Here is a 16,315-nt window from a genome sequence, read left to right on the forward strand (position 1 = left end):
TGAAGCTTTCAGACTTCACCTGACCCCTGTAATACAAACTTGGAGAAAGCATGCACCAGTTTTGGGCCATGCCTGTAAATTTAGCTTAGTCCCACTCCAGTCCTTATGACAAGTTTTGTTAGGTGGGAAGTTTCCTTGAAAGTCTGCAACCCCCAGTAATGCATTCCCTTCATTCTACCCACACCCTGTAACTCTGACAAACTGGAGAGATGGTGGTGTATCCCCCCCAGGTGATCCAGGGCCAGTCCTTCTCAAAGGAAAAGCAATTTATTTTATTTTATATTATTTTATGTTTTATATTTTATATATTTTATATTTTATATTTTATTTTATTATTTATTTTATTATTTATTTTATTTTATTTTTTAAAATCACCAGAACATCTTACTTGTTTCAATAAGACATGACCACAAATTAGTGAAAGCTGATATAATAATACTGTGAATGTATATTCTCTCTGTTCTTGTCAGAAATAAAATTTATTGCAAAGACTCCAGTAGTCCCAGGTGTATTATTATTATGATTATTATTATCATTTAATGTAGGGGGAAAACAGTAAGACTGGGGAGGAGAGGATTAAGGAAAGATCTGTTTTACTCTGCAGCAGTGAATTTAAAGACTAATTGAAGGGGCAGATTTTCTTCACTGAGGCTTTGGGATCAGGTGTATATCTGTCCTTCCCTCTTACCAAATAGGTACAGATTGAGTCAGCATCCTCATTCTGCACATCATAAAGAGGACTAACAGCAGGATTAACAGCCAAATACCACGTTTCCAGCTGCGGAAAAGGGAAGTGGTCTTTCCTGCCCAGCTCACAGCTGGATGCTGTCCTACAGGTGCTTATGCATGTGAACTGGAGTTTATAAGATATACACATCCACTCAGACCCTGAAACACACAGTAAGCCAGACACTGAGCACATGTAACCTTGTGCAGTTCCCAGGGACCTCCACCTGTGCATGCAGGCAAGAGTATTGCCTAAAAGCAGGTTTTTAAAATCTTTTGTCCATTTCTTTTCTCTTTCAGACTCTCTTGAAGAAATCATTAAACAGGGGGAGACCAGAAGAAAGCAGGTGACTGGTATGTAATGATTGATACCTGTCATGTTTCTCTGTGTTGGAATCAATGTGATTTCATCAGCTCTGGCACTAGGAGTCTCTGCAGCTCCCCAAGCAAAGCGGGGAGAACCTAAGGAATACGAACTGATACCTCATCTGCTATTACCCACACATGTGCACACAGACTGGATTGCAGATCTGGGCTCCTGCAGAATTGCTTCCTCCCCAGCTGTCCGCATGACTCTTGTATTCCCATTTGCTCCAGCTGAAGTGGTGGATAAAAGTCCTCTTCCTGATCTTTTCCTGATCCATAAAGCTGGGCATCTGAGGCCTCTCAGGCTGAGGAGGGAATTAAAAACTGGTCCTCCATTCCCACCTGGAAGCTGTAATCCCCACACCTCTTGCCTATCTTCAGCCATTGAAAAACTAGGGATGGGACTGAGATTCAGCAACTTAAACATAACTTTCTGTAATGTACATATTCAGACTCATCAGGGGTTTAATTACAGTGGATAGAAATTTAGGCCTCCAATCACCTGTCTGCATATAGGATCAGAAGTATTTTCCATACTCTGTGTCAGATCATGCCTGGAGCCAGTGAAGTGCCACCATTCACTCTCCTAGTAAATATTTCTGTGGATGCAAACATCTTTCTCATCCTTGCTCCTCAAGCCCCACACCATCCCTTCACTAGCTCTGGTGCCTTTTGGCCCTTTGTTGAGCTGATTACCTCATTAACCCAGAGAACATGCCCTTTGTTTTGCTGCCTTTGTGCTGTACCAGGATGGGGTGAGTAGGAAAGGAGAGAAGGGGAATGAAAGGCAGGACGAATGTCTTTGCAGTGATAGATCAGCTTTCTGTGTACATTGAAACCACAGGGTGGATAAAAAATAGTTGGATTAATATAAATGTAAATCCTAGGTCCTGAGCCTTATAAGGAACTGGAGATAACTCCCTCCTCACCCCCCAGTGTAGACATCATATACCAGTATAAATACTCAGAGACAGTATAGGCAACAGAGACAACAGGGAAAGATTTAGTCATCAAGATAGCTTGAAAACTCTCTCTCATTAGCATGAATGTTTTGTATTTGTGCATGTAAATATTCCATGGCTATTAATCTTAAGGCGTACGTTGCTGCGATATTTACAAAACACACTAGGAGAAAAGCTGCTTCTGTTAAAGACACTCCTGAAAATTCTCCGGGAGGTGAGAGAAATACCAGCCACTTGGAAGTGTAGCCAAAGGCCTGGTTTCAAAACTGCTCAGGAAGAGAGAGAAGACATGAATGCATTCAGCCCTGCTCCCTGGAGACCCTGAGATTCTGCTGCAACATGCCGAAAAACTTCACATCCCCTTTATCCCGGCGGGCTCTCGTCGTCTGCAGCCTTCGTGGAAGGGATGATGGACGGAGGGCAGCCACTGCCCGCAGCAGCACAGATGCAGTCTATCTCTTTATTCTGTGCACATCCTCCTACAGCTTGATTTATGTGTCTTTCATCAGAAAAGAGAAAGGGGTTGATAAATCTTCTGGGAAATATGCAGTTCTGTGTCTAAGGAAGTATTTCCTTCAGCAGTTCAGAGAAAGAGCCATCAGAGAAGGAAGGAAAGCTTTCTCCCATGTGTCCAAGCCAACTCTCAGAAACTATATGAGCTATGACTTAAAAACCCCCATTCTTTGGGTTTTAACAAGCAGAATTTACTTAACGCCTAAAATTACCCATGTGCAAATCCTATTTAGGAGGAGATGAGTGCTAGTTAATGTTTATCAAAAGCCTTTAGGCCTTCAAGAAGAACATATTTTAAATGAATCATGTCCTCCCATTAGTTTAAGGAATGCAAATCTCCATGCAGTTCCATGCTTGTCCAAATATCTGCTTCTTACTTCAGGCTGCACTTTGGTTCCAGTTGCTATTCTCAAGTAGCTCTGCACAATGCATATATATATTTTTTTTTACAAGCCACTGTCTAGCCAAATGGCCAGATTTCCCTTTAATGGACAAAAAGTCAGTGACTTGGTCTTCAAAAGGTAATAAATCCATACATCTAGCGGCACTCAACAGCCCGAATGCATGGAGGCAACATGTACCCTCAGCTCCCCACAAGTATTTGAATGTGCCCTCCCTAGAGGACTGCTGCCACCACCTTTAGCAAAGTCACTTCTTCTTTGCTGGGGCTTTGGCATTCCCACCAGCTTTGCCATTCGTTTTGGTGCTTCCTCCAGATTTTGCTGCTTCACCTTCTTTTTCACATTTCTTTCCACCACCTTGTTTCTTGTCATTGCTGCCCTTTTCTCCTTTTTCTCCCTTTCCTCCTTTTTCTCCCTTTTCTCCTTCTTTCTTTTTGGCATCTTTCCCCTCTTTCTTGGATCCTTCTTTCTGGTCCTTTTCACCATCCTTCTTCTTGGAGCCTTTGGATCCTTCTTTCTTACCCTGAGCCTTGTCCACTTTTCCAGATACAGTGGGAACGTCTTCTTTTTTTTCTTCTGCCGCCTGAGCTGTATGCGAAGACATAAAAAGAAAACAGAAAGGCAATTAACGTAGGGTGACACTATCCAAGAAAAGGGTAAAACTGCTGCTCCCTGCTGGCAAATCCTGGACAAAGGAAAAACACAGGGGCTTTGTCCCTACAACTGTTTTCCTCACTGGCTAGAAGTTTTCATGTCTTTGTTTTGAGAAGGCAGACTAATGGGGTAAAGCAGAACTGGTAATCTGAAGAGCTGAGTTGTAGCTCTGTTGGAAGAAATAGTTCGCATTCATCAGAACTGGTCCCTGAACATTATATCGAGAGCCCATAGGCATTTCCCAATAACGGCATCAGTGTGGAGTAGTCTCCTTCCAGGCAAAGGAACAGAAACCTCTCTGATGTAATTCAATTCAGCCCTGGCCTGTCTTTTTTGCGTGTTTGTTTGTTTGTCTGTTTTTATTGTTATTGTTGTCACTGCTCTTTGTTTTGTTTTGTTGATTGGATTTTTTTTTCTTGTTTTCCTTGTTTAATTTCCTGTGTGGGTTATGTTTCCTGTAGCTGAGAGTGGACAGCAGAGATTCTGCTGGGGGTCTTTGCTCTCAGAGACAGACAGGCAGAAGATGACCTGCCCAGCACAGGACTACAAAGTAGGCTTTGCTTATGTCTTGTCCAGACCTAGTCACCATGAAACTGGCTTCCTACCTGTAATTAATGGCAGCGACATACCAAGGACATACAGCAATTAACTCTAGTGCAGAAATGGCTCTGTTTTGTTAACACAAAATCCATAATAGTTTTAAGAAGTTTATAATATCTTTATTTATCTAATATCTTTACTTAGGAATATCTTGGATTTACTGCCCACATTTCAGGTGAGAAGACTCATAAGTATCCCACTGGGTCTTGCAGACAAATTATTCTGAAAAAGGATGTTATAAAAAATAATTTTCCTCCCTCCCCCCCCTTTTTTTTTATTTATTTTTTTACTTCTAATAAAACTGGTTAATTTTCTCAAAAGTGTTTCTAAACTCAGAGCTTGGTGCACTGAACTCTCATTTCAAGCTGCTACACAGCACTCAAACACAGATCAGATTTCATATATTTCTTACAGATTTTTTTTTTCTTTGATCATGACCAACAAGGTATAAAGTTTTGAAAAAAAGAGGTGAAAATGTGTTAAGTTTCCCATGGTTTCCTTTTCTGAAAAGCCCCATTGTAGGACTCAGATACGTACATAGATAACCACGTTAGCACAACTTAATAATTAAGCTCAGCCAAGATATAGGAATGACCCGGGAGTGACCTGACGAAATGGAGGATTATTGGTCACTGTTTGGTTTACTTCAGCTGATGGCTAAGTCATACCACTTCACCTTTGTCACATGCTAAGGAAAGATGACAGTGAGCTGGCTCAGGAGGTAATTTGGTAAGGGGTGATCATTTGGTGAGACATCTCAGCCTTACATGGAGCCATTAGACTCCTGTCCATTTAATTGGCCCCAGACCTCCCTGCTATGGATATCTGTAGTGTCGCTTTCAGTTTGCAGCAATGTATTACAGGGGTGAATCAAATCCGCATTTATTCTGTTTGCCTAAAATATTCTTTCAGGCTGAACACTAACATGAAATTTTATCCTTTGACCTTGGGAACTGGTAATTCATTTATACATACAGATGGGAAAGGAGTAACACTTTTTCTTCCTACCACAGGGGAAATCCTGACATCTCATATGAAAAGAGGAGAGAAACCAACCAACAAATGAACAAACCAAAAACAAATAAACAAACAAACAAAACCGACATTGTCTGCTTCCTGGAGAAACGTGGTAGGATCCAGATGCACTCCCAAAAAAGTCAGCTGGAGTTGCCTCAGACCAGAATACTTGAAGATTTCCCAGGCCACAGCCCCAGACAGCACATCTCCACTCACAGTAAGGGCCCAGTTCTGCTTGAACCCCTCCCACATGCTGGGAGACAGAGCTTAAATAAATTAAGTTGTATATAACATTTTATGCACTGAACCCTAAAGTTCATTTTCTTTTATGTCCCCCCAAAAAAGGGCTTGCCATATACAACACTCAGAAAAGTGCATGGAGAATCGTTTGGCAGTTAGAATATTCCATCACAGTAAATGTGAAATAGAGTCAAATAATGCCAAGAAATGAGAGTATCATTGTAATATATTCTTGATTAATAGCATTTGACACTTACAGAAATCTTTAAAGCATTTAATGGCCACTCAGTAATTAAAATCATTCAAGTTGTCTGTTTGGCCTTGACCAGATCCACCGAGGGTTTTCACAGTGTAAGTGCATAAATAGTCAGTGAGTACATACATCATATTTCATGACCACATAAATCAGGGTGGGCTGCCAAATGTCAATGGAGCAGCATGGCAGACCATCACACCCTGTACAGACAAGAATAATAGCACAGAGATGAAGCCCGAAGGTTTGCATACTTTCCATCGTAATGCCTAAATCATGAAGCGAAACTTTTCTGAGGACAGGATTCACGCTAATCTCAGAGGGAGGTTTGGTCACACACAGCTTTTGCATCTACTATTTAGGCACTGACAGCTGAGTCAGACCCTTCGGGTCCCCAAGAGTGGAGACATACAGGCAATTTTAAGGCACAATTTACCTCCCTTACTCTGCAAGGAATCACATCTTTTTTATTTATCACTGTGGATAAAGGAATAAAAACTAAATGACTAACACTGATGCAGACTTCTCCATAGATGTGGGTAATGTGTTTGTGGACAGTTGAATTGCACCCCAGTTCCTTCATGAGTTGCACCAGTTCCTTCAGGGCAACCTGGTCAGACTTGTCTGCCCACAGAGGACCAAGAGACTCAAAGCACATATCTTCAGAAGCCATTACCAGACATCAGCAGCCACTCAATGATGTTATCCACTAGATTCCTACCCTGCACCATGCCAGGACCATAGATTTGGGACTCTCACGAGGTTGAAGGGTGGTAAACTACTCATATATTTCATGGGATAAAAGCTGTATGGTGCAGATGACTTCTCATATATTGCTTTCTCGTGGCTATTTATTCATGAGCTCATGATGCAGCATTTTACCATGGTCCAATTAAACCCACACTAAACTAGCAAGCCTTTGGATAGAGCTTATGTACATGTCTGAGTGTTGTGAAGGCTGCTTACAGGAGATCAAAATTTATTAACATTCTGGGATGAAACTGTCATTCTACTGCCCCAAACCCCTTTCTGTCTCTTTGGGATATTCTCATCTTTAATTTTTTGTTTTTCTAGAATTAACAGCCAGGCTGTTAAATGCTACAAATCCTCCTAAAAGAGGATGTAGCAGATGACTGAACTTGGCTTTCTGCTATCTACAGGAATGAGCCTTCACACTCTCTGGGATCTACTGAGTGCTGGTCCTTACAGAGTCAGAATTTGGTCTTCTGACCAGGAAGTCAAAAGATGCAAAAGTGCTTCCATACAAGATTGCTCATATATGTAAGAGAGCATTAACCAAACCTTTAGGTGGCCTTTGACTCTGAAGTACTTTAAGAAAATTTAACAGTATGGACAAGGGCTTATTCATGCCAATTGGGTTCAGCTCCAGAGAGTGGTCTGGCTATATTTAGTTTGTACTATAGGCACAGTCAAGTGACTGAACACGTCAGAAATACTGAGGTATGTTCAACAGCTTACTATTAATCACATATTTCTATATTTTGCTGGTGTAGGAGTAAATTTCCACAGTTATGTTATCTGCCTCTTTCACCAGTTTTATGGACTGAAGCATCATGTTGCGAGTTAAAGAAACTCCAGGTTTTTATGAAGCTACAGACCACAGGGCTTACAGAGACACAGAAACAGGGAATAAGCAAATAAATAAATAAATGAAGACGTTCATTAAAAGTTCTTGAGAAAACAGGTGAAATGTAGAAAGGGAACTGAGAAGCAGAGAGTCCAAGGCATGATGGATCTCAGAAGCAGCCACGGGAAAGAGAAGCCATAGACAGACAGACAGACAGGAGGGCAGTCCCCTAATTTCCTTGTAGGGCCATCTCATCTTCTTCTTTCACCACAGGCAGGGAGTTGAGAGGTCTGGACTGGACATGACCAGAGAGAGTTGGGAGAGTTTCAGTAGAGCCTAGGGTACAGAATCAGGAAAGGTGAGTGAGAGGAGAGGAGACCAGTGGAAGAAATACTCTTGGCCATCCAAATGGGGCAAACCAATGTGAAATTCTAACACTTTTTCTTCCTATCGAGACAGCCCCCACCCCAGAAATTGTCCCTTAATATGAATGAGACTGTCTGGAAATGTTAAACATGAGCTGCAAAGGAATAACTCTGACTTGTACTATTGGAGAAAATGTCCCCTGCATCTGAATGACCATGTCTGCTACCACATACATTGTTGGTTTAGAGTTGTGAATGTGAATGTGAGAGTTTTACCATGTCATGGTGATATCTTCATTGTTTTGCCCAGGGAGCTACATTGATTTACACACAAGGAGGACCTAACCATTTCCATTTAAGCATACAGAAAACAACCCCAAAAGAAAAGACGGGTTTTATGTGCAGGTGATGGCATGAGAAGTACCTCCAGGGATCTCTGTCAGCTCATTGAGTGGTGGCACAGTCTCCAGTTTGTCTGCATACGTCTTGGCTGCTTGCCGTTGAGCATATCGTGCCTCAATCTCTTTCTTTGTCCGGGGAATCCGGCACTTGAAGATACAGCACAGGGTAATAACTGGGAAAAGAGAGAGAGAAGCAAGAGCATTCAGTTTAGATGAGCAGATCTCCGTCTAGCACAGGTTGCTTTCCTCAAGTGGGAACCTGGAGCCATTTGCATCTGTGGAAGGGCCCATCAGTTACCAATTAAGTTACCTGAAAATAAAGAATTATTACTCTTAAACTGAGCTGTGGTAAAGAACGAAGAAAGTCATTCCCTCCAAAAATAATGTGAAACATTGCCTTAAATCATATATACCATTGCTGTTTCTGAGCACAACACAGTCATTACTTTTATTTTCATCACCACCCTGTAGATTTGTGAAGTATCATCCGACTTTTCAAGGTGTGGTAGGATATAAGAACATCAACAGCTTGAGTTCATTATCTGTTTTTGACATCAGCAATTAAGACGTACTGTCACCCTTCAACAGTATGTTATTGCTGGAGATTCATGACACCGTGTCTTAGGCATCCATTTTTGTGGTAGGTAGATCCTGAGGCTATGGACCACCAGCTGAAGAAAGTAATGAGGATAGGAATGCTGTAAACCCTTCAGAATAGATCCAGAACAAGAGCTTAGTCTATGCCTTTAATGACTTTAATCCAAATCCATTGAGGGCAAGTCAAGAATTGAATCCAGATCTCCTAAATCATCATGCTCTTACTATGTCACAATGCTTCTTTCCATGAGTTTCTCTTCTTTACATGACTTAAGGATGCAGCTGATGCTTTCACTCCTAATAAGATATATCTGTCCTACATGGCTAAATCTATACATTATTTCAGAGTTTACATCTGTAAATCTAATCATGACTCAGATAATTCATTACAATGAAATAGCTGTTGGTTGATTGCCTAGACTAGCAATTCACAGGCTTGATTAGATCATTGGTTCATCTGTGTGTCACCTCTGACAATAATAAAACAGCAACTTCAAGAAAAAAAAGACAAAGAGGCTTTGAAACCAGTAATCACAAAATTAGGTGACCCATAGGTTACTAACACAACTAAAAAAACATGAGATCTCATAGTCTGTATGAACTTTTGAATTGCTTTTTCCTGGGCATTCTTTTAAAGGGATGTTCAATAAAAGCTCATCTTTTCAGTCTATTTAAATGCTTAAGCTCATTTATCTATCTTGTAGAAAGAAACAGGTTCTGCATGCAGGCAGAGACTTGTGCATAGAAAGAGGTCGTATGATTAGTTTTACATGCTCTCTCTTATCTTAACTGGAGATCCCCCACGCTGCATCAATGCTCTGAGAAAGGAGCATACATCCAACCTTCTGTATGTTTCAACAGTTATTTCCTCTGGCTTTCTATCACCATGAGCAATGGACCAGACCTTTGAGGCTAATTCAAGGAAAAGAGAAAATAATCTCTGTTTTGTTCCAAGTATGAGCATTTCTCATCCACGAGGAGTAAAACCCTTTTGTGAGAGCCTGCACAATGTCAGCACATAGAACATTTGCTGGTGTAAATTTTTCTCCTTAAAAGTTTTCCTTGAGCCTGTCCAGCCTCTCCTAAGCAGAAGGACTATGTTAGCCAGGAACAAGACTTTCACGATGTCATCATATCACAAAAGAGAAAAGAAAAGTAGTAAAACACCTTTCTTAGTGTTTTAATTGAAACTGTTGTGAAGTCGCCAAGCAAAGTGCAGCACGTTCCCTACCCTTTTTCTGCCACAAATATCACTCCCCTTAAACAGTCTGCTGCAGAGGCTCTGGGCCACCTAAATGTCACAGCAGGATGAGACACCTGAAGCTGTAGCAAATTGCCTAAAGCAACGTGAAGTTGTAATAATCTGTAATTGGGGAAGCAATCCAGATGCTTTTATCCTTGTTCTTCAGTGAGGGTCAGCCACAAGCTGAGGGTAATTGAGCTTTCACTTGTCTGAGAAAAGTAAAGCGAGGTACCCATATGGCATTGTTGGCAGCACAACACTGGCAGCTTGCATGTCTGTGTCTGCCCAGCTTTTCGGGGCAGGAGCACCTGCCTACAGGGCCTCAGTGACATCTCAAGCAGGGGATGGTGAGGGTTTCTTCATGTTAGCAGGCAAAGAAAACCACCCAGCAGCTGGGCAAGGACTCAGGGCAAGGTCAGGCTAGACATAAGCGTGCAAGTAAAAGGTGACAGAAAGCAGGGCAACAATCTGCGGGGGGGAATGGGGTACGTGCTTCTTTCTCTGCCCACCTTTGAATCAAGATCTATGGTTTTCCTGAAAACATTCTGGAATTCAGCTGAGCTGGGAAGTCCTCTACTCACATTCAAGAAAAATAATTACTAGGAAAATTAGCTCCATGTTTCTTGGGGAGTGTTAAACATTGAGAATGTCAACATTCAAGTAAAGCACAAAGAGATAAATCAATGCCCTGAAAGCCAAGGGGAAGATGCCTGCTAATATCACAGTTGTTCGCTCAGCCCTGAGAGAAGGACTTGGAATTGTTGTATCTCTCACAGATTTACTTCTTTTCAATTACAAAGGCAAAAAGGATTGTTGCTACATGACAGTAATGAGCTGGCCTCTCTGTTTAATTTTCTAATGGAGATGATGAAGTGCTGTATTGAGGTATCAGGGATGTGTGCTGTCTTGTGGCATGAAATGATTCACAGTCAGCCATTGCAGCAAGAGGATTACATGAAAATAATAGAGTAGTTTGATATCTCCATCCCCCTTGCAAGCTATGCTTAGTGTGAGGCTCAAGACATGCAGGGGGCTAAATATTGGAATGAATAATGTTGTATTTTAAAAGAATAGGCAAGTGAATAAGATTTTGGTACAGCAGGTTTAGGACACTGAAACTGATGCCAGGAATGAACATGTCATTTCTAGTGGGAAGTTGTTGCCTGTTGGATTTCTTTGCTTTTCTATCCAGGTCAGACGGAGCAGGCTGTGGAATTCATCTGCTCTGGTTTGCATGTCCCAAAGCTAAGGATGGAGATCAGGCTCTCAGACAGTTACTCCAAACTGCCTTCTTCACTGACAGAGAGAAAGAAATATCTCTACAAAGTGATTAATCTCGTATTAAGACAGACATTTCAGGTAGGTCAGATGAATCATCCTCTGCACCTGCATTTCTCCCATTAAATTCAAAGAGAGCCTGCAGCAACCAGTCTGACAAAGGACCATGGAGAGCAGCGACCCCCTGGAGCAAGAGCCAGAGGCCAGACAATGTTCCCTAAGCTTCTCAAATGTCACCAGAGATCTAAATTTAGGCATACAAACGTCCTCAAAAAAAGGTGAATCTCATCCTCTGGAAGTAAGAATGAAATTTTAATTCCATATTAGAAGAAGTTTGAAGCCACGTTAGCATCATTTCTGTTGTGCCTGGTAGATATTGGATGTTTTTCAGGCTTCAAACTAGTGAGACGTTATTTGCTCCACTGACAATTTATCCATCAAATGAGCCAGAAGGTGATGTAACCATGATGTTTGCTGGGCCTTTGCTGATGCCAAGTTTATTTCCACTTGGAAACGCAAAACTTATTTATTTATTTATTTATTTAATTCTGTAGACAACCTGGGAAGCTGAACATGCTTTAAGGGCCCTGAGAGCACCACACCACCACCAACCTTTCCGGAGTCTGGCTGCCTGTGTTCAGGACCACATGAGAAGTAAAACACTTGATGGCCTTCAAAGGAGGAGTTAGAAGAAGCCTCAGGGGAGGCTCCCCTCTTCACGTGGGAGTGACTTTCAAGCTGATGGGCTCATTCCTGGTTCCTGCCAGAGGTACACAGCAGTGGTGCTGCAGCTGTGGCCATGGCAAGCCATGTGTCCCACTGACTTGGACTCAGACCCATAGATGTGGTGTCCCAGCTCGACCTCAGATCTGCCCCATCACTTCTGCTTTGTTTGTGTCTGACTTAGCCACCATGTGAGGATTGTTGATAACGAGGATCGCTGTTTAAAAATATCCATTCCCACAAGACAACAGATCAAGGACTGGACTGTGCTCTCTTCCATGTGAGTTAGACATCAAAGCAACCCTCTTACAAAAGCTTAGTACATACCACGGCATCAGCTGAGCCTGTTAACTGATGGGCCCATGTTCTCAGGACAGACGAATTACCGTATGAAACAAACCACATAAAACCTCCACGAGGGTTATATATGCAATGCAAGTAGTTTGAAGATTTCGTTTGAGATATGAATTTGTGTAGAAATATTAATTGCAACTCAGCTGGATGGTAATAACCTGATCACAAATAGTGATTACTTGACCACTTTTGATTCTGGGTCCATAGGATCAAGCAATTGAAAGACCCAGTTTGCTTGGATGAGATTTGAGAATTTGTTGCCATGTTTTTCTTCTGGCAGGCAGATGACTGACTTCAAGACTTGAACGTTTATTACTGATTCTCTTATACCCCAGGTAAAAGCTTTAATCACTGTGCTATCAGACAGTATTAAGTCTCATTCTTTCATGCCGTGGCTCTTTTCCTTTCCAGGATTTCAGCTTTCATTTTGGCTGTTGCAAAGCCTTCTAAAATGCAGCCTAAGTCAACCGTTGCCTTAAAGTCTGTCTGATGCTGCAGTGGACTTAAAGAAATCTGCCTGTAATGTATTAGGGCTGCATTAGCACTATGGAAGGTCCACGAGAATATCCAGCATCAAGGCTTGAAGTGCTGACATTATTCACGGTTTCTCTGCTGACAGACTACATAAGGCAAAAGAAACAACATGTGCCACAAAACGTAGTGGGGTCATTTTCAGTTCTCTCCTTTTTTCTCAGCTTTTCTGTATTGACAATACATGGTCTTGTGATACTATGATAATAGGCATCTTCTGTTAACTGCAAAATTAAGACATCAGCTTTTTTCTTTTCCAGCAGCATGCTGCGGATTGCTTTGCCTTTCATCTTCTAAAAATCATTTTCCCATCTCTCCCCCCTCCCCTTCCTTTTCAGTTATCTGACACGCATGGCTGAATTCAGCCACTTATTTTTATTTTTGAAGGAACAATTATGTTTTAAATTAAAAAGCCTGGTTTGATCCTGCAGACAGCGTTCTTTCCACACTGAAAGTTCAAGCTGACAACATATCAAACCATTTCTCATTGCTTCTACCAACCTGATCATGAGAAATGTAATTTTTCAAGAAAGAAAGAAGCACTTCATGGTTCTTTATGGAACGGTTATTTTAAAGGAATCAACTTTTTGCCATCTATGATGACAAAATAAATATTGTTTTTTTTTTTTTTTTAATTTTTTCAACAAATATTAAAGAACTCTGACTGGGGAAATAATGAGAAACTCTGAAACTTGTTCCTTTCTGGACTTTTACCATATTTTCTTTAAATTTGACAAGGGTCAATGTCTTTGTAATATCTACTACTGACCAGTTTGGAAGAGCTGAAAAGTGGGCCCAGAAAAGAAAAATAATTTTAAAATATCATCTGAAATGCAGACAAAAAGCAAGTGTTAAATATATAGTTCCTATGATAAATAATCATATGCCTGTGATTAAATGATGACTGCATGTTCACTCTTGCTAGCTTAAACTAAAATATTTTGTTTCATAATTAAAGCAAGGTAACAGCATATATAAAAGATTGAAAGGAGCTATAATCTCTTAAACTAAATATCCAGATGGCTAAGTTGCCTTATCTGTGGTCTCTTTTCTCAAGTGAATTTAGCTCATCAACAGAAACAATGTTCCTTCCACTTTAGCTAGAGAGTAGATTCAAAAATCAAAAAGAAAAAGGAAAGAAGAAAAAACAACTCAATTCTCATAGGAATTAGGAAAGATGTAAATTAAATGTCTTTTCCAGAGACTGTCTAGTCTAGTATGTTAGCAGAGCTATGACTGAGAACTGAACAATTTCATAAATTGGATGGAAATTGGCTGTAATACACAGTAGGTTTGTTCTCTTTGAAGCTGAAAAAATATAGTCTGCCAATGAAGCATTTAATTAACATTTAGCAAAGTAGCCTGTGCTACTTTGAGTTAATTAGGCAGCCATTCCATTGTTAATAATGAAAGCAATTAATGCAGATGTATTCAATGACAACTTAACTGCAGCACTCTTATTTAAGTGGTCTTCGAGAAGGCTGGAGAGTTGCTTACTATATGACTGAGATGCTGCTTTAAGGAAAAAACTAGCATATTTTGCCAGTCCAAGCTACTCACAGAGGTGTTACTAACAGGCTAATTGTGATAATGTGAATTCATGAGGGCTACTAAACTCTCAAAGAATATTAATGCCTGGGTGGCTGCTTGTAGGGCTGGCCCACCCTGACTGCTGAGATTCTGCTGCTGGTACCTCATTTAAAGATGCTACTGCTACCAGAGCTCCTGCTGAGCTTCTGGTGTCCTAGAGGAGGTCTCCAGGCTCAGCTCCAGAAGAAGGTGACTTTTCCTCTAAGGGATGTTCAACTGCTTACAGGGCATGTACATGCAGACTGTCTTGGCTCAATCTTGGGGTTGGGTTGTGGTAATGGGGATTTAGGATCTGTTGTCTTCCAGAGGGAGTAGAGAGACATACGGATGGTAAAAATGCCAGGTTTGAAGTCTGAATTAGAGATGGATTAAATACCTCTTCAAGATCCTTCTTAACCTTGTATTTTATTCTACTCTGTGGTTGTTCTTTCAAGGAAAACCTAGTCGTTGGATTAATGTACTGATTTCCTAGCAAGCAAAAGTAGGAGCGAATGAACAAGGAGACCTAGACTGCAGACTCAGTAGTTGTGCCAATGTGACTTCATGCAAAACACTTTTAAACTTGTCCCCCTTTGCAAAAAGCCCTAAGGAGATGCTGACAGAACTGCTGAAAGGGGCTGGGGCTGCTCCAATATTTGCTCAGCCATCAAGCTTAACTACACCTCTGCCTGTGATATTTTCCCTGGTGTCTGGAAATGAGGGCCTGTCCACACCATGAGGTCACATCAGCTGACCCCTCTGTACATCACAAGCTGTGAGGTTTAATTACTGCTTGAGTGAAATAACTTGTGTTGGACTGAATCCCATCTTACTCCAGGGAGAGCTGTTAAAGGGTGGAGAGTGTGGCGATGCTTAATCGCCTTCTCTGACACATTTATTTCTCAAATTCTCATTTGAATTGACCTGGTTTTAATTTCCAGACCCTGCTCTTGCTCTATCCACTAGACTAAAAGGACCTTTAATACTTTTATTCCTTCTGAAGACCTTCAATGCTACAATCAAGTGGCCTTTTGATCTTCTTTCCAACGAGCTAAACAGACTGTGCTTGGTGAGACTCTTGCTTGAAAACCTTTCTCCATGCATTGAACAGAGGTGAGGATTTTACTTATTTATTTTGCAATTTTTTTTTTCCAGCAAAAGTTTTAAATCATAGGCAAAAGCACCCTGACAGGACAGCAATCAGAGGTGAAATTACCTTCCTACTTCCCACTGACCCCTGCAAATACATTCAAATATCTCATTGCTGAAGTATCATCCTGAACTGCTTTAGCTTTTTGCTTTGCTCTGACTATAATAGTTGCTAAGTCTTACTGATCGTCATTCAGTCACTGTTAGTTTATTCTGTAGATACGGTCTATATTCCTTGCTCCCAACCATAGATCCTTACTTCCACCTGCATTCATGGCATTGTGTCTGAATGAAATCATCAAACTCCCTCCATAGCTCCTTCCGCATCCTTTTTGATTCTCTGGTCTACTGGCAAGGATGATGGCTTTAACAGCAGCCATTTTGTACTTATTTTGAGCTCACTGGTGAAAAAATTGGGTTAAGGTTGGACCTTTCATTAAAACAAGTGCTTCCTTGGGAAATTTTGGTCTGAGTTAGATTTCTCAGTTGGGAAGGCCACAAAAAGCTTTTGTGTAGGCCACAAAAGGTAGTCATTATCAGGAGCTCTGTGGAGCATCCCTGTAGATCCCAGGGCACTGTAGGGCACAGGTCATTTCATCCTTAGGGACACATCTAAAACAGATTTCTGCTGCTTCTCTCATCTGGTCAGTCTAGACACCTACCTTGAAGGTGTCTCTGGGTAGATGAGAGAATTCTAGTGAAAAAAGTCCAGATGTTTCGGCTGGCAATCTGAGCTGTTAATTACAACAAGCCCTAAATTAAAAAGCTCCTGATTGCTTATGCTT

General features: G+C 41.1%; 1 protein-coding gene and 1 long non-coding RNA gene across 4 annotated transcripts in view; one reads left to right on the forward strand and one right to left on the reverse strand.

Moving 5' to 3' along the window:
- Window positions 1-2,082: 2,082 nt before the first annotated feature.
- Window positions 2,083-16,315, reverse strand: part of TMIE (transmembrane inner ear) — a 32,511-nt gene continuing 18,278 nt past the window's right edge. For all 3 annotated transcript variants that reach the window (XM_048062270.2, XM_048062269.2, XM_013182407.3), the window contains 2 exons: window positions 8,110-8,259; window positions 2,083-3,556 (listed from right to left, as the gene is read on the reverse strand). In XM_048062270.2, the coding sequence (XP_047918227.2) occupies window positions 3,216-3,556; window positions 8,110-8,259 (491 nt within the window). In that variant the 3' untranslated portion in view covers window positions 2,083-3,215. The remainder of the gene's footprint in view (window positions 3,557-8,109; window positions 8,260-16,315) is intronic.
- Window positions 13,960-15,671, forward strand: LOC106036826 (uncharacterized). Its single transcript, XR_007162683.2, has 3 exons — window positions 13,960-14,591; window positions 15,323-15,450; window positions 15,537-15,671. It is a non-coding gene; the product is annotated as an uncharacterized lncRNA (long non-coding RNA).

This window comes from Anser cygnoides, chromosome 2 (genome assembly GCF_040182565.1).
Source record: "Anser cygnoides isolate HZ-2024a breed goose chromosome 2, Taihu_goose_T2T_genome, whole genome shotgun sequence".
Classification (NCBI taxonomy): domain Eukaryota; kingdom Metazoa; phylum Chordata; class Aves; order Anseriformes; family Anatidae; genus Anser; species Anser cygnoides.